Source organism: Tupaia chinensis, unplaced genomic scaffold (genome assembly GCF_000334495.1).
Source record: "Tupaia chinensis unplaced genomic scaffold, TupChi_1.0 Scaffold150288_1, whole genome shotgun sequence".
Lineage (NCBI taxonomy): Eukaryota > Metazoa > Chordata > Mammalia > Scandentia > Tupaiidae > Tupaia > Tupaia belangeri.
Window position 1 is genome coordinate 1,133,596 of NW_006210128.1, and position 23,418 is coordinate 1,157,013.

A 23,418-nucleotide genomic window follows, 5' to 3' on the forward strand; every position below is an offset into this window, starting at 1 on the left:
CCCCCCGGCTTTTTTTTTTTTTAAGTATTTTTTGGGCCAGCCAGTGCCATGATGGTTAAGATAGTGGATCCCTGCGTCCCCACAGGGGCTGAACTAACAGATGACATAATGGTTACGTCGCTGCACTCCCTTGTAGTCAACCACATTCAAGTCCCAGATCTGGCAGCTTAAAACTCAGGCAGGGTACGTGTGCACAAATCCCAAGAGGAGAATGGAGGAGAAGGGACCGCAGCATAGCCATCCCTTCTGCAGGGTGATTTCTTACTTTCTGTCTCTCTCTGTTTCTCCAGTGAGTGCACACACCCTGTAGGAAAAATCTCTCTTGAAAAAAAAAGAAAGATATGGACCCCGCATGGCTGGCTGTGTGGTTCAATTCTGGACCCAGTGGATTGAAAAATACTCTGAACATGTGTGCGTGTGCACCTAAAGTCTTGTGAGGAGAATGGAGAAGAAGGGACTGTGGCCTGGCCATCCCCCCAACCCAAGTACGCCTTCTCACCTTCCTGTCTCTGTCTCTCTCCTGCAAGTGCGTGTTCCCTACAGCAAATTTTAGAAATCGATACATTTAAAAATTATTGATTTTTATTTAGAATAAAGAGCACACGTGCATGCACAAGAGAGAAAGAGAAGAAGTACCCCTTGGCGGGGCCTGGCCAGGCCACAACCCTTCATCTTTCCATTCTCCCCGTCAGGGTCCTGGGCACATCTTTGCTGAAGACCTGGGTTTGCTAGAGAAAACCCGAGGAGGGTTTTGCTTCGTTGCTAATTTGTGCTTTCCCACTAAGCCCTAAGCTCTTGTAGCTCGAGTGCTAACATTGTCGTGTGGGTTTGGACATCCTGCAAAGTGCTCGGAGGTCTGAATTCAAGTCCAGTCTGCTCCACATGTTAGCTGCTGTGTTTGGGTGTGTTTCTTAAACAGGGCACATCGGATTCCTCATCCACGTTAAGGAAAGAACAGCACCTCCACCGACGGGTATTCCGAAGATGAAATGAATCGCTACAAGTAAAGCGCTTAGAACAGACGTGGACTAGGAGCTGTCAATATTGCGAGCGGTCCCTATCATTTTTAAATTGTATTTATCATTATTTTATTTTATTTTTTTAGTTTGCTACAGGGCTTATGCACTCACCAGAGAGAAAAATAGACAAGGGGAGGGGGCAGGAAGTGAGAAAGCAAGTCACCAGGTCCAGGACTGAGACCGCAGTCGGCCTTGCGGGAATCCAGCACCTTAACCACCACGCCGCCTGCTGGCCCCTGTCACTGTCATTCTTGCTGAAGAAGAAGCCTAGGGAATTAAAAGGCCTTATCCTAACTTAACCATTTATTTGATCTGTGACCTTAGACATCTGAACCCAAAGCTCTCCGTTTCTTCTTGCCTAGTATTAAGATACGGGCAGTGTCAGGTGTGCCCACCTCGCAGAGCGGCAGTGAGGCCTGAGTGAGCTAACAGCTGTGAAAATGGTTGGTAAATGACGGCAGGTTGTACGAGGCTGGGTCATGGGTCTGTCTCTGCTCGCCCACACCTGTAACATCACACATGCCGTGTACCACGGCCTTACTTCCCCGGCTCCTCTGAGGTGTGAGCCCGTTCAGGAAGCTCCCTATCTCGCTCTCTCCAGCATCGGCCAGGATGTCTGACTTGAGGCTGCTCATGGCCTAAACTCTGTACCTGGGAAGCTGAAGAGCAGTACCTGGTGTGCCTCTCTGCTGCGAGTTCCAGTGCATGCCCCCCGGACGCACCCCCATCAGATGTCACATCCCGGGGGGTGCGACCCTGAGCAGCATCTGCAGAAACCACCAGTCCCACAGCCGGGCGCTCATGCACGGGTGCTCAGTGTGGGGATGCCGTGCTATCCTCTGCTCCTGGGAGCCCTCCTGCTCTGACTCCCTGTGTGTCCCAGCAGCCCTCCAAACTCACGAGGCCTCCCAGCTAGGACTAGTGGAGACCGGAATGCCCAGTCTAAGGTGCCCTGGGTAGTCCAAACCAGGGAGGCTGAGAAATTAAACCTCTCCACTTTTAGTGGCCTCAAGGCTTTGTTTTCTTTCCTCCCATTCTGACATCTTCCCGAGGTGACACCTCTGTCCTTGTGTCCCTGCTCTCGACTTCAGTATCTTCCCTGGAGCGGTGGGGGTGCACCTCGGGGGATAGCATCCACCTCACAGTACCGTGGACAAGGAGAATTCAAGAGGTCCTGAACAATCTGAATTGAAGTCCAAGTTTATTTTGCTGTAGAAAAGTGTTGGGAATCCACAGTTTTTGGTTTTTTTTCTTCTTCACAATATGCATCGTCCGTGAGCTTTTTGCAGGACCTCCCCCCCCCCGCCCCCTTGTCTCTATGTACTTCATGATTACCCACCTAATACTGCACTCAGAGGTAGCTCCAGAGACACACTTGCTGACTGGGATTTACAGGACTAAGGAACCCGAAATGAGTAGACTCCACGGGAGAAGAACTGCCCAGGAGGCGGGCTGTAGCAGAGCTAGATTTTTTTGGAACCCCTGGCTGCCTTCACATTTCCTGGTGGAAATGGGACAGGTCAACAGACAACCCAGCGCCGCAGATAAGTTTTGCCCACACATGATCCACTTTTTGCAACGTTGGCTTGAACTCGAGGGGTGTGTGAGTGTGTGTGCATGTGTGCGTGCGTGTGCGTGTGTGTGTGTAGCTGACGTGCCTCCGTGGGCCTCAGAGGTCTCGGCACTTTCTTCAAATGGGCTGATTACAACATAGAGGATGTGGACAGGGGAGTTTTTCCTGTTTGATGTCATACTGCTACCCTTTAAAAGTCCAGGGGGGGAAAGGAGGAATCCAGCCTAGGACCCTCACACCGGCCACTTGCAAGGAAGAAGTGGGAAAAGCCCGCAAGGCACAGGCCCACAGTGAGGGCAGGAGTGTCAGGTTTCAAACTCAGCACCAGCCACTCAGAGCGCAGCGATGCTACGGACCCGCCTCGGGCTGTGGGTCTGTGTCCTCTGCAGCGTCTGCAGCCTGGGCCTGGTCAGAGCCTACCCCAACACCTCGCCTCTGCTCGGCACCAGCTGGGGCGGCCTGACACACCTGTACACAGCCACAGCCAGGAACAGCTACCACCTGCAGATCCACAAGGACGGCCGCGTGGATGGCACACCTCAGCAGACCGTCTACAGTGAGTACGGGCTTCCGCTGGGGCGAGGGGAGCGCTCCTGCTGTCCACCCACGGGGGCACGAGGAGACCTCAGGGTAGGCCAGAGGGCTAACCCAGCTTCCAGCTCAGGAGCATGTGTGTGCACGCATGTACGTGTGTGTGTGTGTGTGTGTGTGTGTGTTTAAACTCTACGGGACGATTCTGCCACCTCCCTAATTAGTATTTGTACTTCATGATTACCCACCTAATACTGCACTCAGAGGTAGCTCCAGAGACACACTTGCTGACTGGGATTTACAGGACTAAGGAACCCGAAATGAGTAGACTCCACGGGAGAAGAACTGCCCAGGAGGCGGGCTGTAGCAGAGCTAGATTTTTTTGGAACCCCTGGCTGCCTTCACATTTCCTGGTGGAAATGGGACAGGTCAACAGACAACCCAGCGCCGCAGATAAGTTTTGCCCACACATGATCCACTTTTTGCAACGTTGGCTTGAACTCGAGGGGTGTGTGAGTGTGTGTGCATGTGTGCGTGCGTGTGCGTGTGTGTGTGTAGCTGACGTGCCTCCGTGGGCCTCAGAGGTCTCGGCACTTTCTTCAAATGGGCTGATTACAACATAGAGGATGTGGACAGGGGAGTTTTTCCTGTTTGATGTCATACTGCTACCCTTTAAAAGTCCAGGGGGGGAAAGGAGGAATCCAGCCTAGGACCCTCACACCGGCCACTTGCAAGGAAGAAGTGGGAAAAGCCCGCAAGGCACAGGCCCACAGTGAGGGCAGGAGTGTCAGGTTTCAAACTCAGCACCAGCCACTCAGAGCGCAGCGATGCTACGGACCCGCCTCGGGCTGTGGGTCTGTGTCCTCTGCAGCGTCTGCAGCCTGGGCCTGGTCAGAGCCTACCCCAACACCTCGCCTCTGCTCGGCACCAGCTGGGGCGGCCTGACACACCTGTACACAGCCACAGCCAGGAACAGCTACCACCTGCAGATCCACAAGGACGGCCGCGTGGATGGCACACCTCAGCAGACCGTCTACAGTGAGTACGGGCTTCCGCTGGGGCGAGGGGAGCGCTCCTGCTGTCCACCCACGGGGGCACGAGGAGACCTCAGGGTAGGCCAGAGGGCTAACCCAGCTTCCAGCTCAGGAGCATGTGTGTGCACGCATGTACGTGTGTGTGTGTGTGTGTGTGTGTGTGTTTAACAATAGGATGGCGATTCTGCCACCTCCCTAATTAGTATTTTCTGATTTCTCTCAACTCAAATAATTTGTCTGAACCAAAAATCCTCTTCCCACAATAGGAGCCACTTGGCTTTTGCCCTGTTCAAGGGCTCCAAAAATGTACAGAAATTTCTTTCTGGTTTAAAGTCTAGGAAGAAAGGTGGCCAGACAGAACCAGTAGACACCGAGTTTAGGTTATGAGCGTTTGGATTGGGCTAGCCAGGGAAGAGGTAAAGGAGATTCCTAAATGATTCCAAGGATTGCAAGAGGTTAATTTAGAAGCTTTTTCTATTCCGAGGTGCTAGTTTTCTGGCAGTATAAAAACTCTCCTGAAAACATATTAAAGGTAGACTGTCCAGCCAGGTATGTGTTTCGGAGTGTCTGACCAAGGGTGCCCAGTGTGGGTGGGGATCCTCCTCTGTGGGGCTGAAAGGTGACCCATCAGGAGCAAGCCAGGCCAGCTGGGATCTCATTAGCAACATGAGACAGCTAGGATGTCTTCATAGATTAGGTTTGGAAAAGTCAGAGCGCAAGCTACTGTAGCAATTAGCTCTGATTCAAAGGAGGCCCCTTCCTGAGCTCAGTGTAAGGGGAAATGGGGTGAGAGCCAAGACAGGTGTCGAAAAGAGATACACATTCTACTCTAAGAGAAAGTGTAAACATTACTCTTACTCTAAAGATGCAGGGAAGTGCAAACTGATCCAAAACGGACCAACTCACAATAAACCAGTAATCACAGTCTCTATCTAACTGAAGAAAGGTTCTCATAGGAATTAGGATGTGCCTGGAGTGCTGTAATCAACAGTCATTTCGCTGTGTGCAGGCATTCTCCTAAGAGTCTAAGATCCAGAGCCAAGACAGGTGTCGAAAAGAGATACACATTCTACTCTAAGAGAAAGTGTAAACATTACTCTAAAGATGCAGGGAAGTGCAAACTGATCCAAAACGGACCAACTCACAATAAACCAGTAATCACAGTCTCTATCTAACTGAAGAAAGGTTCTCATAGGAATTAGGATGTGCCTGGAGTGCTGTAATCAACAGTCATTTCGCTGTGTGCAGGCATTCTCCTAAGAGTCTAAGATCCTTAAACCTGGGAGCTTGAAAGTAACAGTTCGAACCTCTTCATGTGCTCAGTGGGTGTTGACAGGGAATGAAAGGAGAGAGAAAAGTTTTCTCCAAACCAAACAGGTTCCAGAACTCAAGGGGATATAGCAAGGCCCAGGGGCCAACGTCATGGAAGCCCAGTTTGACTCTAATGGCAAAGATCTGGAATAAATCTGTATATGCCTGCTCCATCCACAATGTCACTCATCTCAGTCAACAGATATTTAATAGGAGCTCAACTGGGCCTGGAATAAAAGAGCCTGCAAGGACTCCATGCCTTGTACCCTTTCTTGTCCCCTAGTCATTAGCAGATATTTAGGAAATACAATTTTGTATCTGTCATTGAGGGCCACCCTGACTTCCACTGCAAGATTATAAAGAGGTCATCAAACAGCTCATGGAAAATGGAGTTAAACTACAAGTTTATTTCGATGCAAATAAAGAAAGAAAAAAGGAAAGCCAAACTTGCCTAGAATCATGAGATCTCTTTGCTGCAAGGAATTCCCCCCTCAGACATGTTCCCCTAAACAAGAAACAGAGTAGAAGGCAGGGCCTTTAGCCTTAGTAATCAAGAGATCTGAAGCCACATGGCCCTCCGTGGTTGGAAGCCTGGCCTGGCAGGTTAAGGCATGCACTGGGTATATGTGCGTGCATGCCCCAAATCCCAATAGGATGGAGAGGTGGAGAAGGGATTACAGAGTGACTATGTCCCATGGGGGTGGCTTCTCCCACTCCCTCTCTCTGTCTCTGTGTCTCTTGCAAATCCAAGTGCCCTCTGGCACTTAAAAAGAAGAGAGATAAAGAAGAAAAGAAGGAAGGATAGAAAGAATAAAGAACAAGAAAGAGAAAGAAATGGAAAAGAAAGAAAGAAGGAAGGAAGAAAAAGAGAAGAAAGAAAAGAAGGAAGGGAGGGAGGGAGGGAGGGAGGGAGGGAGGAAGGAAGGAAGGAAGGAAGGAAGGAAGGAAAGTGCAGGCTGGCTGGGGTGGGCAGAGTCGAGGAGCTCAGCCTACACAGTGGGCGGCCTGAGTGGGAGACCTCTTCCCTCCAGCGCCCACCCAGCATCGGCCCAGAGGATGCACTGAGCAGCAGTGAGAGTGAACTGAAATGTCTGAGAAGCAGCAAAATAAACTGAACCGACTTCAACTTGTTCTCCATAGAAATGTGATTTTGTTAGGTCTATGGACACCAGCAAAGCTTGTGTCTTTGGGAAGATGCACCCCAACCTGGGGAAGAAAACACGGATCAGGGTCAGAGACCTATGTTTCCTAGCTTACATTATCTTTTGTAGTCTTTAGTTATCATGTGTATTACAAAAAAAAAAGAAAGGAAGGAAGGAAAAAAGTATATACTAAGATGAGAAGAACCCAAAAGTTACCAAAGTAGGCGAGAAACGAAGCATGTAGCTAGGGAGCACAGGGAACAGAGCCTGGGAAGGTCTGCAGTTCCCTCAACAATGAATGTAAAGAACGCTTTTACACTGGTGGGAAAGGGTCAGTGGGTGGTTCTTTCCCTCCTGACTAATTGCACATTACCAGGGAAATCTGGTTCGTGGGATCATGTTGCTTCAACACATTTTTGATGGAAGTTAGGTATCCAAATCACTTTGGGTTGTTCATCTTGACAAAGAGATTCTATGCGACTCTGAGCTCCCCCGGGACTCAAAGCTCTGCGGTCAGAGCCTTCCCCACGCCCGAATCACCGGCTCTCCTGGGAACAAGACCATCTTCCACTCCCCACATCCTCGTTTCATGGAAACAGCCGAAAAAAGACATCTATTTTCCTGGTTACCACCGCTTTCTAGATCCTGGTATTTTTTTACTCCCTCCCTCTTCCCCATTGGAAATGAGCTGCGTTTGAATCGTGCTTTAGTTTCCTTACTCACAATCTGGGCTGCTGCTGCTGCTACTAACTTAGAAGACAACAGCTTAAAACCTGGCATGGAACATAATTTTTTCCAATTAGACCAAATCAGGAAGGGGACAAAAACTACTTCTTACACATTCCTTGTGTTTCTTTAGGATTAACCACAAAATGAGCCATGAACTGAGGCGCCTTAGGTGGACCCCATTTCGGGGAATTTCACCATCTGCTGCACTAGGTACACATACCCCACGCCACTTCCTTTCTCTTCTTTAAGATTTCTTGCCCTAGGACATGAGTACTTGCCAGAGGAAGACTGAGACAGAGAAAGGGAAAGTGAGAAATCACCCCCAGGGTGGATGGCCACACCACAATCCCTTCTCTTCCTTTCTCCTCTTGGGATTTTGGGCATGCACACACATGTGCCCAGAATGAGTTTCAATCTGCCAGGTCCAGGACTTGAACCTCAACTGACTATGTGAAAGTCCAGCGCTTTAACCACCATGCCAAATGCTGGCCACAACCAAAGTCACCTTCCAGAAGTTTCCTTCAGGGTTAACACACAGCCAGACTTTGAAACTAAGGAATTAGTTCTCTTTGTTTTTTTTTCCCTCTTCTTTTCGGGCTTGCTTCCACCCCCGTGCTCTCTGTCCCACCTCATGTCAGCCTCAGGACATTTCTGGCTCTGTACTCAGCTAGTGTCTAGTTATTGCCTGCCCCTGTCCTCGGAGGGCTTCACATCGAGCCTGCGCAGAGTCAGAGAGGAGCTGCATCCACAGTCTCTCCAAGCTGCCTTTTACAGAGGAGGGATGAGAACCCGACTGCGCTGCCTCACTGGTGGCTGGGAGGTAAAATGAGGTGCATGTGCAAACTCTGCAGTAGGCAAACGGAAACGGCCCCCAAAACCTACAGAATGATTTTTACAGAAATGTCAGGAAATTAGACAGCATCTAGGGCAAAAGCCTCTGGAATCAGTACTCCTGTTCTATCAATTTCTTATCTAATCACCCCTTGCCACAAAACAGAAAGCTTTGGGACCAGTAGGTGGCGTGGTGGTTAAGGCGCTGGATACTCCCACATGGCCCACCAGGGTTCAAATCCCTGGACCTGGTGGCTAGCTTTCTCACTTTCCCTTTCTCTATCTCTTTCTCTCTCTGGTCAAATTAAAAATAAGTGAATAAATAAATAATAAATAATTATTTTTTAAAAAGCAAATTACTTAAAAAAAAAAAAAAGACAAAAAACAGAAAGCTTCGGGCTTTATTTATGTAACTAATCACTGTTACCTGTTGAAATGCCTGTCTTCCAGGGCTGACACATAAAGCTGCTGTCTGTTATAGGTGGTGTAGGCAGGTAGTGCGGATGGGTTTCAAACCCGCATTGGAGACTGATTGCTGAGAAAGGACATGGAAAGACCCTGAGGGACTGCACCTGGAGGGCACCATGGAGTGAGAAAAGGGCAAAGGACACAGTGGCAAAGACCCAGAAAGAAGAATGCCACCCTCCCCGGTACCCATCGGTGTAAGAAACACCCCCTCTGCTCCAAGGTGGCTCACTGTAAAAAAGGCACCAGCTTTGCAGCTTACGTGTGGCATGTGCTACAGCAGACGGGCGGGCATCGGGCTGAGGCTGAGGAGGGAGCGAGCCACTCTGATTACGGAGACAGTGACATACAGCAGACGGGTGGGCATCAGGCTGAGGCTGAGGAGGGAACGAGCCACTCTGATTACGGAGACAGTGACATCTGAGCCTGCCCTTGGAGGATGAGAGTCTGCAGTGAGTGGACAAGGGAGACGGGGATCAACAGCAATGCAGTCTGGACACGCAGTGGGTTATGCAGCCGTCTGGGTGGAGAATCAGTCTGCTTTTGTCATTGCTGAGGGCAGGGGGAAGAGAGAGTCCACCCACAATGGACCACGATCACGCTGTTGTACAATCTCCTTTTCTCTATTCCTCTACCCAGTCAAAATTTGGGGCATGTATGTCCACATGCCTGGTGTGTTTTTCAAGCCACCAGGGCCAGGATTTCAACCCTAGTTGGTCGTAGGTGATCTGGGTTTCAATGAACAGTGCTCAACCGCTGTGCTAGGGGACAGCCCGCAAGGGGGACTCTTCATGTGTACAAGCTGGAGCCTTGAGAGACGTCTCAGTATATTGGGTTGTCAGAAAAGGGTTTTTTTCTATGTTTTCCTATGGAAAAATGCATCGTGACTTTTCTGACAACCCAATAGATGGAAAAATCACCAAAGCAGAGACTCGGAAAATGTGACCATTACCTTAAGCGATGAGTATTAACCAAGGAAAAGTCAGCACTACGGGCAGTCCGGGCGGAGAGGGGAGCACGCCACGCACGGGTAGGAGGAGGCTGGGGGTCGGGGAGCCCACAGAGGCAAGGGCGTGGACAGGAAGAGGCGTGGCTGGTGGGGACGGTCTGGAGAAACGAGGCTGCAGAGCGGAAAGGAAGCCCGGGGTGGAGTCGTCCCCACCTGACATCAGTCCCAGAGAGTGGCGTCCAGGGGTGCCTGGAGGTGCCTGCACAGCAGGTCCTTGACCTGGCTGGTCTCCTCCGCAGGTGCCCTGCTGATCAGGCCGGAGGAGGCTGGCTTCGCGGTGATCACGGGCGTGATGAGCAGGAGATACCTCTGCATGGATTTCAGGGGCAACATTTTCGGATCAGTGAGTTTCTTTTTGTGTTGCTCTCAAACAATGTACTAGTTTCTTTTCTTTTCTTTTCTTTTTTTTTTTTGGAGAGGTTTTCGCTCTAGGGCGCGTGCGCCAGACAGACAGAGACAGAGAGACAGAAAGCGAGAAATCACCCCCCAGGGGGATGGCCACGCCACAATCCCTTCTCCTCCATTCTCCTCTCGGGATCTTGGGCACGCACGCACACACGCCCGGGGTGAGTTCTAAGCCACTGGGTCCAGGACGAGAACCGCGGTCAACTACGTGGGAGTCCAGCAACATAGCCATTATGCCACTGCTGGTCCCCAAACAATGTACTAATTTCTTCACAGAACTTAGACCTTTCTATCTTCAAGTTTCTCTTTTTTTCGAACAAAATTTTTTTGAGAGATTCATGCTATAGGGTGCATTAACTCACCCGAGAGACAGAAAAAGTGAGAAATCACCCCTCCAGGGGGGACGGCTACACTGCAGTCCCTTCTCATCCATTCTGCTCTTGGGATTTGGGGCACACACACCCGGCGTGAGATGTTTACATCACCGGGTCTGGGACTCGAACCATGGCCAACTACATGGGAGTCCAGCAGCACCTCCTGGTCCCAGAGTTTCTCTTTGCCGTGTATGTAGGTGAGTACTCACGGAGTACTCCAATTCAGTCCACGTGTTAAACATGGCTAGAACTGAGCCTTGGCCGCCTGCCATTGGACCTCACTTAGGGATCTAGCACTGTACCAGGTTTGCAGTCAGAGGTCCTTGAAGCGCATCAATTCATGTTGTAAAGTACATTAGAAGGGTGAGGAGTCATTGGTTTCTTCTTGATTCTGTTACCAGTCGTGACCTCGAGCCAGTCCCCTCACTTGTCCAAACTCCAGTTTCTTCCCCTGGGAACAGTGAGCTGGAAGGGACGCCCTCTCCTGTGGAGCTGCCTCCAGTTAAAGATTCCTAACTGTGCCCAGCGGGGACACCTGGTCACGCGCACTGACCAGCAGAGGGTTTCCCAACTAAAGGCCGCTGGCATTCCGAGACACTGAAACAGTAACACTACTTTTCTGGGCTGGGGGGGGGCCTGGGGGGGGGGGTGTCTCCTAGCAGAAGGGCCCTGAGGACAGAGGCTTTTTGCTGGGTCTCAGCACCTACAGTGAATGGGCTAGAGCAGACACACCTGTTTAGAGATGGGCTGATAATGAACTAAATTAATAATAGGTAACTAACTGAAAGTCTGTTGAACACATCAAGGCGTATACATCCCGTCTAGAAAACACTCACTTGCTGGGACCAGCAGTTAGCGTAATGGCTATGTCGCTGGACTCCCACATAGTCGACCGCGGTTTGTGTCCCGGACCCGGTGGTTTAAAACTCAAGGGATTGCGTGGGATTGCGTGTGGCCTGGCCATCCCCAGGGGGGAGGGGGGGTGACTTCTCCCTTTCTGTCTCTCTGTCTCTCTGTCTCTCTATAGCAAAAACCTCTCCAAAAAAAAAAACACTCACTTGCAGAATTTGAGAATTAAACGAAGTAATATGTGAAGGTCTTAGGAGCACGGGATCGAACCCAGCACCCTGGCCGAGTGCAAAGCCGCCCATCAGTGCTCTCCCCTACTGACCCCACAGGCTCCTGTGGGCTCCTCTCACCAGGTGGAGAGGGGCCCGACCCAGGCCAAGCCAACTTTCAGCCAGAAGAGGGCAGCGCGGGAAGGACGTTGCTGCATTTAAATGAAGTTTCCCTCTGGAACCTGAACCAGAGGGCTCCCGGGGCTCTCCAGGCCTGGCCAAGCAAGCCAGGGGCCAGGCAGGCCCAGGTCTGCGGGCGCGGGGATGAAGCCCTAGGGGCCGCCACTCCCTGAAAGGTGCCTGAGCCCTGGAGGGAACCAAGGGACAGGCCACCCCTGGCAGACGGTGGGAGGACTCAATGCACACCTGGCCTTGGCCCGGAGGAGGCTGGGCGGGCCTGGGCCTCACGCTCCTGTCGCCCCTGCAGCACCTCTTCAGCCCGGAGAGCTGCAGGTTCCGGCAGCGCGCCCTGGAGAACGGCTACGACGTCTACCACCACCCGCAGCACCACTTCCTGGTCAGCCTGGGCCGGCCCAAGAGGGCCTTCGTGCCAGGCACGAACCCGCCCCCCTACTCCCAGTTCCTGGCCCGGAAGAACGAGATCCCGCTCATCCACTTCAACACCCCGAAGCCGCGGCGGCACACCCGCAGCGCAGAGGACAACTCGGGTCGCGACCCGCTGAACGTGCTGAAGCCCCGGCCGCGCATGACCCCGGCGCCCGCCTCCTGCTCACAGGAGCTCCCGAGTGCCGAGGACAACAGCGTGGTGGCCAGCGACCCCCTGGGAGTGCTCAGGGGCAACAGGGTGAACACGCACGCGGGCGGGCTGGGCGTGGACCGCTGCCGCCCCTTCCCCAGGTTTATCTAGGCAAGCGCCCGGCGTCTTCCCCAGCCCGCCTCTCGGCAAGCTTTCACCGGCCAGCAGTCTTTATGCTCCAGGGAAAAGGGCTGGGGCGATGCCTGCAATCAGCTGCTTCTCTCCGTTGCCTCCCCCAGGAGGTCCCCCGAGATTCAGCCTTTGGGGCCTGAGTATCTGGGTTTCACTACGTTCCCTGCTCCCCGTATTCCACCTTTCTGAATAAGAAACCCCAACAGGTAAACAAGAAATTCCTCCTTTATTAAGAGGGAGAAAAGGAATGTTTTCCTATATTTCTCTTCTCTGTGTCTTTCTTTGTAATTAAAAGCAGCAGCAGCTTTAATGAGTTCACTAGGAAGGTGTAGCGAAGAGGCCGCCCAGAGGTTTCTCCTTTGCTGTGTGTCCGCATTCCCTGCAGGATCCGTTGGCATCTGAGTTTGTAAGGTACCATGAACAAAAAGACTAGTGGTAGGCTGGTGGGAACTTGACTAGGAGAATGCTGGGTAAACGGAGGTAGAAGACCCGCCTCCCTGCAGGGTGGGCTCCCTTTGCCTCACACTCCCTCCCAGCAGCTGGAGCCCAAGGACCCAGAAGGACCCTGCTCCCTTCCAAGTGGCTTGTGACACAGCCTCACCCCTCAGATGCACCTTTGGCTTTAGAGGAATAGCTCTAGTATCCACTTGTGAGAACCTACCCTGCCCAGGATTTGGTTTTTAAAATGGAAGTAAAGGACTGGCCCTGTTGCCTAGTGGTTAAGGGAGCCAGCTCCAACGTGGCTGACTGCAGTTTGAATCCTCTCCCCAGTAGCTTGAAAACTATGCTGGCACATGTACATGCATGCCCAAAGTTGGAAGAAGTGGAAGGGAACTGTGGGACCGAGTCCCATGGTGGGGTGTGCTCTCTGGCAAGAGCACATCCTCTGGCTCACTAAAAAAGAAAAGGAAATGGCTGATTGTCAGAAAAGCCACGATCATTTTTGCGTAGAAAAAATACATGATGGCTTTTCTGCCAAACCCGATGAATTCAAACTCTCCTATGCAGCTTTTAAGCCTCTACCTCCACGTTCAGTAGTAATCCACTCTGGATGAACTGCAAAAATGTGACCAAGGAGGGGCTTGGAGGCTCTGAGAATGCTCAGGGTTAGGTCTTCCGCGGACTGAACTGTTGTGTACTTTTCTCTAAGTGAGGTGGCATCAAGGACTCAGGAAGAAGCCCCATAACCAGAGCCCCCAGTCATAGAGTGATGAAGAGCACCACCGGGCCGCCTGAGGCCTTTCTGCCGCTGTAGAGTTCTGCAGCCGTGGCTATAGGGCGAGTTAACACACGCGTGGGCTGGCACATCTGCGTCCCGGCCACTTGGATGTTGTTGGGGCATTACATGGAGACAGCTCTCAGGCTCAGGAGCCCACACACTCCCCGGAGAGAAACACAGGACCACTCAGCAGACAGACCAGGAGCGCCAGGCAGGCGGGATTGACCTTAACCCTCATGGGAGCCATGATCCGGCCATAACTCCGGGACAGTTTCTTCCTGCAGAGGGGCCCTGATTTCCTACCTGTGCTAATTCACCACCCACAGAGCAGGACACTCACAAGAAGCAGAGATTCGAACAGCAGCTTCTTTCCCGGCACCCTTTTTCTTAGCTGCCATCATATACCCAGACTTAGAATCTGACCCATACTTTTTACTCATCAGAGAAATAACGAACAACTGTTTTCACTCGATGGTTTCAGGCGGAAGCACTAAGGCGGTGTATAATAGTATATAATCATGCCACATAGTGCCTTCAATAGTTTTCGTTCCCTGTTGCGGATAGTATCCTGCATAATAGCTACTGGAGGCTCCCCAGGACTGATACCTAGATGGAAAACCCCAGAAAGACTTTGGTAGAGAACTGTAAGCTCACACTCGACACCACCAGCAGGGGGCTTCTCTCTGGCAGAGCCAAGGCAGCCCCTCTGACTTCTTCTGCCCCTTCGCTTGTGGCAATATTTATTTATTTATTTGGAAGATTTTTGCCTATTACTCTGTATTTATAGATATTTATAAAAACTGTAACCCCACCTTTTTCCTTTCTTCTGTTTAAAAGAAAAATAAAATTTATCTCAGCTTCTGTTAGCATCTCCTATTTGTTTTATTACAAATACGCACATCAGAATGTGAGAATAAAAGGGAATGTGGGGGACCAGCAGATAGCATAATGGCTATGTCACTGGACTCCCACATAGTTGAAGTGGTTCAAGTCCTGGACCCAGTGGCTTAAAACTCACCAGGTACATGTGTGTGCATGCCCAGAATCCCAAGAGGAAAACGGAGGAGAAGGGGCTGTGGCATGGCCATCCCCCCTGGGGGGTGATTTCTCACTTTCTGTCTCTCTGTGTCTTTCTATCTCTGATGAGTGCACGTGCCCCATAGCAAAAATCTCTTAAAAACTTAAAAAAAAAAAAAAGGCAATATCGAAGGGGAGCATTGGAAAAATCCAGAGAAAGTAAAATTGAGAAAGGGTATCAGAACATTTAAATACTCAGTTTTTTGCCACTCATAAGCAGATTCAATGATTTTGATGAATCTACATAGTATTAGTTTTAAAAACAAGGTAACATTGATATTAGATTTATGACCCCTCTAGCCCTAATGTGTTTTCTTTAAAGAGTTTTTTTTTTCTTTTGAAAAATACACACCCACCCAATCATATCAGTGTCTCAGTAAACCAGAGGCAATGCACTTAACATACACAGTGCTGCTCACTGCTCTGTGAGACTGAGAGCAGAACACTGAGATAATAAACCCATGTGCCTTTTCTTTCCAAAGCTGGTATTCCTAGAATCCCTTCTTTAATTTCCATCAAGTTGCCTAAACAGAATGCCATGCCAGAAAAACTCAGCCTCCCTACAGGGGAGGTTTGTATTCCAATTCATGGCATCTCAAACCAATAGTTTCTCATTACCTGACTAACCATCAGTTTCTCCCTCTTAACAGTTAATGTAAAGAAACTTAGTGTAAGGAACCAGCAGTTAGCGTAATGGCTATGTCGCTGGACTCCCACGTAGTCGACCGCGGTTCACATCCCGGACCCGGTGGCTTAAAACTCACGCCGGGCGCGTGTGCGTGCGTGCCCAAGATCCTGAAAGGAGAATGGAGGAGAAGGGATTGTGGTGTGACCATCCCCCCTGGGGGGTGATTTCTCGCTTTCTGTCTCTATGTCTCTCTCTGTCTGTCTGGCGAGCGCACACGCCCTATAGCGAAAACCTCTCCAAAAAAAAAAAAAAGAAACTTAGTGTAGAGCTCAGTGTTTGGGGTTCACGTTACCTTCGGACAAAGCCTGCCGGGGAAGTTTCCTGATCGAGTGCCTTCCAGAGTCTAAGTACTGAAGTTCTCCGTACAGATAAGAATGAGGAGTACGCATCAGGAGAGCTACACAAACCCAAGTCGAATGCTTTATTTTCTGATCACAGAAAAGACTTACAAACCAAGGCAGGTTATTATTGTTTCAAAAGTTCTCTCTAGTCTTTTTTGAGAAACAATGAGCTTGACATCTGCTTATGAGCTTCATTCCTCCATAGTATTTCAGGAATAAAAGGCAGCCGGGAAGTGATCCTAATTTTGTCTCTGGTTCACAAGACTTGAAAACCCAGAGAAGTAGAGCAGGATCAAAATAATCATTTGGGACACCACCAGTTGGCATAATGGCTATGTCACTGGTCACCCATGTAGTCGACTGCGGTTCGAGTCCTGGACCCACTGGCTTAAACTCATATCAGGTACGTGTGCAGGTGTGCCCAAGATCCCAAGAGGAGAATGGAGGAGAAGGGATTGTGATGTGGATATCCTCCCAGGGGGCTGTTTTTCGCCTTCTGTCTCTCTCTCTCTCTCTCTTTCTGGCAAGTGAATGTGCCCTATAGCAAAAACTTCTCCAAAAAAATAAAAATAAAATAATAATCAACTGACCTTCATTCCCTTATGAGAGGAGAATTAGACATAGAAGAGGAGAAAATATACAGTGTGAGTGATCCCCTTCTACAATATATATTCAGTAAAACAGCCCTCAAAATGAAAGTGAAAGAAAACTAAATGATTGCCAGGCTGAAAAGAAATAAGACCTTATAGAAACACAGGATTACAAAAATAAAGTCCATCAGAAACAGTAACTGTGAGTAGAACAAGACAGCTATATATATGTATATATGTGTGTGTGTGTATATATATATATAGAGAGAGAGAGAGAGAGAATACTTTATTCCTCAGATATTGTTAAAAGATTGCACAAGGAAGAACTCTAACACTATATTGTGGGGTTTGTAACATTCGTAGGTGTGATATACATGGCAAAATTTCCACACTGGGTGGGAGAGGTAAACAAAACAACAGGACTACAAGTTTATAAAATCATATGTGAAAGTCATAAAATACCAACTAGACCATGATAAACGAGGGTGCATCCTGTAACCATTAAAGCCACAATAACAATGATAATAATGCAAAGAGGAATGGGTAAAAAGCCAATAGAGGTATTAAAGAGAATACTAAAAAATAGTCACTTATCCCAAAGGAAGGCAGGAAAGGAGGAACGGTAGAACAAAAATTAAATGGGACAAACAGAAAAATGATAGGTTAAATCATACCAATAATTAAATAGAAGTGAACCGGGCCCGCAAGTGCTGTGGTTAAGGCAGCCGGATCCAGTATGGATGACTACACAATCTGAGTGTGGTGGCTTGAAAAACACATCACCACGTGTACTTGCATGCTCACTCAGACTCCCCACACGAGTGAGAAATGGAGAAGGAATTGCAGCATAACCTTGCCCATGAGGAGGGACTTCTCACTTTCTGTCTCTCTCTGTCCCTCTTCAGGGAGTGGATGCTCCCTATGGCAAAATGTAAATATATATGTGCATATACATACATATATATAAATACACACACACACACACATACACACACCCCAAACACTACAACTAAAATCAGGTATGGCTAAACTAGATTAAATAAAAATAATATCCAATTACATATTGTCTATAAAAGAAGCACTTGAAAAAAATAATGGAAAGATGTACAGTAAAAAACAGCATAAGATATATGAGGGAACTTTAAGAAGTTCACTAAAAAATGAAACTAAAGTATGAGCTTAGTTTGGTGCAAAAAGTTTTTAAATCCATGCATTTTTCATAATACATAATTTCCATGTACTTTTTGAAGACATCCCACCCTTCGTAAAAACTTACTACCTTAGTATCATACAAAGTAGGCTTCAAGTCAAGGAATTTTGCTATAGACAGAGGAATATTTCTAATGATAAAATGTCAAATTTATCAGGAAGACATAAAAATCATAAATGCTTATGTCCCTAAAAACAAAGCGACAAAATGCATAAAGCAGGGGCTGGCCCTGTTGTGCAGCAGTTACGCTCTGCACGAAGGAAGTGGAGTCCACATGCCGGGCCAGGTTTTGAGTCCTTATCTCAGCAGCTTGTAAAACATGCCAAACATGTGCATCAGTGCCCAAGATCCTGCTGAGATGAAGAATTGGAGGAGAAAGGATTGCAGCACGACCAGGCCACGTTGTAGGGGAGAGGAGGCGATGTTTTCTCTCTAGCTCGCTCCTGCACGTACACACACCCTCTGGCATGAAACAAAAATAAAAACATGAAGCAAAACAGACAAAAACGAAAAAAATCAGGAAGGATATAGGTATCTGAACAATACTATACACAAACATCATTTAACTGACTTTTATAGACTACTAAATCCAGCAACTATAATATATTCTCTTTCCAAGTAGAATTAAGATGTCCATTAAGATAGATCGTATGTTACACCAAAAAACAAGTCTCAAAAACTTCCAGAATATGTTCTCCTGCCACGTTGACAGAAATCAATAGCAAGATGTCTGGGAAATTCTTAAATACTTCAAATTAAACAGCACATTTGTAAATAACAGAAATATTTCTAGCTAAATGATAATGAAAACACAGTATACAAAAATCTGTAGTATGTAGCTTAAGAAATGCTAAGAAGAAACTCTGTATTTCGAAAGCTATGTTTAGGGGCCAGTAAATGGCATAGCCATTACATCATTGGACTCTCACATAGTTGACTATGGTTCGAGTCCCAGATATGGTGGCTTGAAACTCACACCGGATGTGTGTGCGTGTATGCTGAAGAACCCAGAAGGAGAATAGAGGGGAAGAGACTGCAGCATGGCCATCCCCCAGGGGGCGATTTCTAGCTTTCTGTCTCTCTGTCTCTCCAGCAAGCATACGCACCCTGTAGCAAAAATCTTTCTCTAAAATAAGGTTAAAATCAATCTAAGTTTCTTCGAAAATATAAAATACCAATATGAGATATAAAGAAGGGACTATCACTACAGATCCTTCAGAAATTAAAAATATAGTGAATTAACATTAGAAACAACTTTATGGGGCCAGTTGGTGGCATGGTGGTTGCGGCAGCTGGATACCACATGGCTGACTGTGCAGAGCAAGTCCCATACATAGTGGCTTGAAAGACATGTTGGGTGTGTGTACATGCACACCCAGAATCCCAGAGAGGAGAATGGAGGAGAGGGATTGTAGCATGACTATCTTGCCAGTGGGAAATTGGGGAGGGAGATTTCTCACTTTCCCTCTCTCCCTCCCTCTCTCTCTCTCTCTCTCTGGTGAGTGCACATGCCATATAGCAAATTTTCAAAAAATAATAAATACAGGGTCTTTTATTATTCCAGACAAATTTTATAGTTGTTTTATTTTTATTTCTGTGAATAATTTCTCAGGTTGTTGGATCAGAATCATACTGAATAGATAAATTAATTTGGGTAGGACTGACATTTTGATGATATTGCTTCTTCCAATCCAAGAGCACAGGATGTCTTTCCATTTTTTGCTATCATACTCAGTTTCTTTGTTCAATTTTTCATAGCTTTGCTTAGAGAGGTCTTTAACCTCTTTGGCTGTTTATTCCAAGGTATCTTATATGTTATGCAGCTATTGAACATGGGATTGCTTTCTTCAATTTTGTCTTTTCATTATTGGTGTATAAATATGCTATGAATTTTGTATTCTGCTACTTTATTGAATTCATTTATCACTTCTAGGAGCCTTTTTTGTGTATTCCTTTGAATTTTCTATGTATATAGTGATATCATCTACAAATAGGGACAGTTTAGCTTCTTTTTTTTTCCTATCTGACTGTCTTTTATTTTGTTGTCTTATCTGATTGCATTGGCTAGGGCTTCCAGTATTATGTTGAAAAGAAGTAGAGAAAGTGCCTTGTCTAGTTCCAGTTTTTAGTGGAAAGGCTTTTAGCTTTTTCCCATCCAGTATGATGTTTGCATTGGGTCTGTTGTACATGGCTTTTATTATGTTGAGGAATATCCCTTCTATTCAGGCTTTCTGTTTCATCCTGATTCAACCTAGGTAACTTGTACTTGTCCAGAAACTTGTTCATCTCATCTGTTTTCTAGTTGGTTGGCATATCATTGCTCATAAAATCCTCTGACAACTTTTTGTATTTCCAATAGATCAGTTGTAATATTACCAGACTCACTACTGGTTTTATCTGTCTGATCCTTTGATTAGTCTAGCTAATGGTTTATCAATTTTGCTTATCCTCTTAAAGAACCAGTTATTCATTTCATTATTTTTTGTATAGTTCTTTTATTCTCTATTTAATTTATTTCAGCCTAATCTTTACTATTTCTTTTCTTTTATTCTTTTTTTGGGGTTTGTTGTGGTTGCTTATTCAGTTCCTTAAAATGTGATGTTTTTTCTAGTGAGCACTTATGACTGTAAATTTGCCTCTTATGACTGCTTTTGCTATGTTCCAAAGGTTATGGAAAGTAGTGCATTCATTATATAAGTTTCAGTGAATCTTTTGATTTCAGTCTTAATTATCTTCAATAGTTTGAAAGTCATTCAGGAATAGGTAGTTGAGTTTCCATATTTGTAGGTATTTTCAAGGACTCCTTCTGTGGTTGATTTCAAGTTTGATTCTGTTGTGATCAGAGAAGATACTGGGTATAGTTTCTACACTTTTGAATTTATGTAAGCTTGTTTAATGGCCCATTATGTGGTCAATCTTTGAAAATGTTCCATGTGGAGATGAGAGGAACGTGTATTTTGTAGTTGCTAGGTGGAATGCTCTATGTATGTCTATCAGGTCCATTTGGTTTATGATATCAATTAATTCTTTTGTTTATTTATTTGGAGAGGTTTTTGCTATAGGGCGCGTGCACTCTCCAGAAGTACAGAGAGACAGAAAGTGAGAAATCATCCCCCATGGAGGATGGCCATGCTGCAATCCCTTTTCCTCCATTCTCCTCTCAGGATCTTGAACATGCATGCACATGTGCCCAGTGTGAGTTTAAGCCACTGGGTCCAGGATTCAAACCACGGTCAACTACATGGGAGTCCAGTGACATAGCCATTATGCCAACTGCTGGTCCCAGATATCAATTAGTTCTGTGTCTCTTTATTTTTTGTCTAAGTGAGCTGTGCAGTGGTGACAGTGGGGTGTTGAAATCTGTAACAATTAGTGTGTTGCAGTCTGTATCTCCCTTTGGATTTAGCAGCCTTTCTTTCATAGATTTGAGTCCCCTGGTACTGGGTGCATACATATTTAGGGTCATATCTTCTTGGTGAATTAATCCTCTTAGAACTATGTAGTGTCCTTAATTGTCTCTTCTATTTCATCTGATAGCAATATCACAACTCCTGCCTTTTCTTCATTTCTGTTTGCACGAAACTTTTGCAAACCCTTCACTTTCAGTGTATGTATATATCTTTGTCAATGAGGTGTGTTTCTTGTACAATAAAGGTCCCAGTTTTTTCATCCATTGAGTCAATCCGTGTCTTTCAGTTAAGATATAATCCAGGGAACCAGCAGTTAGCGTAATGGCTATGTCGCTGGACTCCCACGTAGTCGACCGCGGTTCGTGTCCCGGACCCGGTGGCTTAGAACTCACGCCGGGCGCGTGTGCGTGCGTGCCCAAGATCCCGAGAGGAGAATGGAGGAGAAGGGATTGCGGCGTGACCATCCCCCCTGGGGGGTGATTTCTCGCTTTCTGTCTCTATGTCTCTCTCTGTCTGTCTGGCGAGCGCACGCGCCCTACAGTGAAAATCTCTCCAAAAAAAAAAAAGAAAGACATAATCCATTAACACTCAAAGTTATTATAGATATGTGTGAACTTAACCCTGTCATTTACTCTTTTTTCCCTACTTGTTTTGTGTTCTCTTACTTCTATTTATCACCCTTTGATTTTCCAGATGTAGTGTTCTCTTAAGAATTTCCTGAAGGCCTGGCCTACTTTTGGTGAATTATTGTAGGAGAGGAGCAAGCAACCAAAGGAGCCACACCTGTCCTAATGAGCAAGGCAATACTATGACAAAATAATAAAATAAAAGCCATCTCACTACTGGACTTGAAAAGACAACCTTTAGAATAGGAGAAAATATTTGCAAATTATTCCTTAGATAAGGAATTGATACCTAGAATATATAGGGAACTTAAGCAGCTTGCTCATAAAAAAAAAAAATGAATAATACAGTTTTAAAATGGGCAAATGAATAGACAACTCTCCAAGGAAGACTTGATGAATGGCCAAGAGGCACATGAAAAAAATCTCTTATTATCAGGGAAATGCAAGCTATAACCACAATGCGATATCATTAACCTCAGTTAGAACGGCTAGGATTAAAGAGAAAGGAAGAAAGGGAAAAGAAGAATAACAAGTGGCAGTGAGGCTGTGGTGAGAAAGGAACCCTTTAGACTGTTGGTGGGAATGTAAATTAGTTCAGCCTCTGTGGAAAACAATATGGAGGCTTGTCAAAAGCCTACAAATAGAACTTCCATATGTACGAGTAATCCCACTCCTTCATATTTACCCAAAGGATAGGAAAACATCATCAGAAGGACACTTGCAAACCCATGTTTGTTGCAGCATTCCTCATAATTGCTAAAACATGGGATGAACCTAAAACTGATGAATGGGTTGGAAAACTGTGGCACATAAATACTATAGAATATTACACAGCTATAAGAAACAATGATATCCTGTCATTTGACTCAAAATGGATAATTATAGAAGACTTAATGTTGAACAAAATGATCCAGACTTTGAAAGATTGTATGTCTCCATTCAATTTGTACTGAATGTCTGCACTTTGACAGAGGTTGAGCGACCTGAAGATGTGATGGTGGAGAGGTGGGCGTGGGTACTAGAGACAGTAAGAGAGGAAAGTGGGTGGTAGAGGGTAGGTGGTAGAGGGTAGGCATGAAAAAACTTAGGACAGTTAGGGAACCAGCAGTTGGTGTAATGGCTATGTCGCTGGACTCCCACGTAGTCGACTGCAGTTCGTGTCCGGACCCGGTGGCTTAAAACTCAACGCCGGGCGCATGTGTGTGCGTGCCCAAGATCCCGAGAGGAGAATGGGGGAGAAGGGATTGCAGCGTGACACTCCCCCCGGGGGGTGATTTCTCGTTTTCTGTCTCTATGTCTCTGTCTGGCGAGCTCATGTGCCTTATTGCGGGAAAAACAACACAAAAAAAAAACCTCTCCAAAAAAATTTAGGACAGTTATGTCTGCTAAAAAAAAAAAAAAGATAATAAATAACTTTATGCCCAAAATTTGACAACTTCAAAAGGGATACATAATTTAAAATGTCTAAACTTGTCAAAAGTGACACAAGATGACACAGAAAATTTGCATAGCCCTGTATCTATTTAGAAAGTTAAACTAATTAGGGACCAGCAGATAGCATATTGATTATGCTGGACGCCCACATAATTGACTGCAGTTTAAGTCCTGAACCTGACAGCTTAAACCTTATACCAGGCGTGTGCGTGCGTGCCCAAAATCCTGAGAGGAGAATGGAGGAAAAGAGATTGCAGAATGACCATTCCCTAAGGGGTGATTTCTCACTTTCTGTCTCTCTGGTGAGCACACATATCCTATAGCAAAAAACTCTCTCTCGGGACCAGCAGTTAGCATAATGGCTATGTCGCTGGACTCCCACGTAGTTGACTG

General features: G+C 46.9%; 1 protein-coding gene across 1 annotated transcript; it reads left to right on the plus strand.

Moving 5' to 3' along the window:
• The first annotated feature begins 3,682 nt into the window (after positions 1–3,682).
• On the plus strand, positions 3,683–13,785 carry FGF23 (fibroblast growth factor 23). The gene is made up of 3 exons (XM_006172032.2): positions 3,683–4,161; positions 9,884–9,987; positions 11,969–13,785. Exons 1-3 carry the CDS (start codon positions 3,951–3,953, stop codon positions 12,407–12,409), a joined length of 756 nt encoding a protein of 251 aa, XP_006172094.1. The 5' UTR covers positions 3,683–3,950; the 3' UTR covers positions 12,410–13,785.
• Positions 13,786–23,418: the final 9,633 nt, after the last annotated feature.

Excerpts from the sequence above, each read along its gene's own strand:
- FGF23 (XM_006172032.2), top strand. The coding sequence starts at position 3,951 with ATGCTACGGACCCGCCTCGGGCTGTGGGTCTGTGTCCTCTGCAGCGTC. Across the intron at positions 4,162-9,883 it reads ACCTCAGCAGACCGTCTACA|GTGCCCTGCTGATCAGGCCG; the intron begins GTGAGTACGGGC and ends TCTCCTCCGCAG. Across the intron at positions 9,988-11,968 it reads GGGGCAACATTTTCGGATCA|CACCTCTTCAGCCCGGAGAG; the intron begins GTGAGTTTCTTT and ends TCGCCCCTGCAG.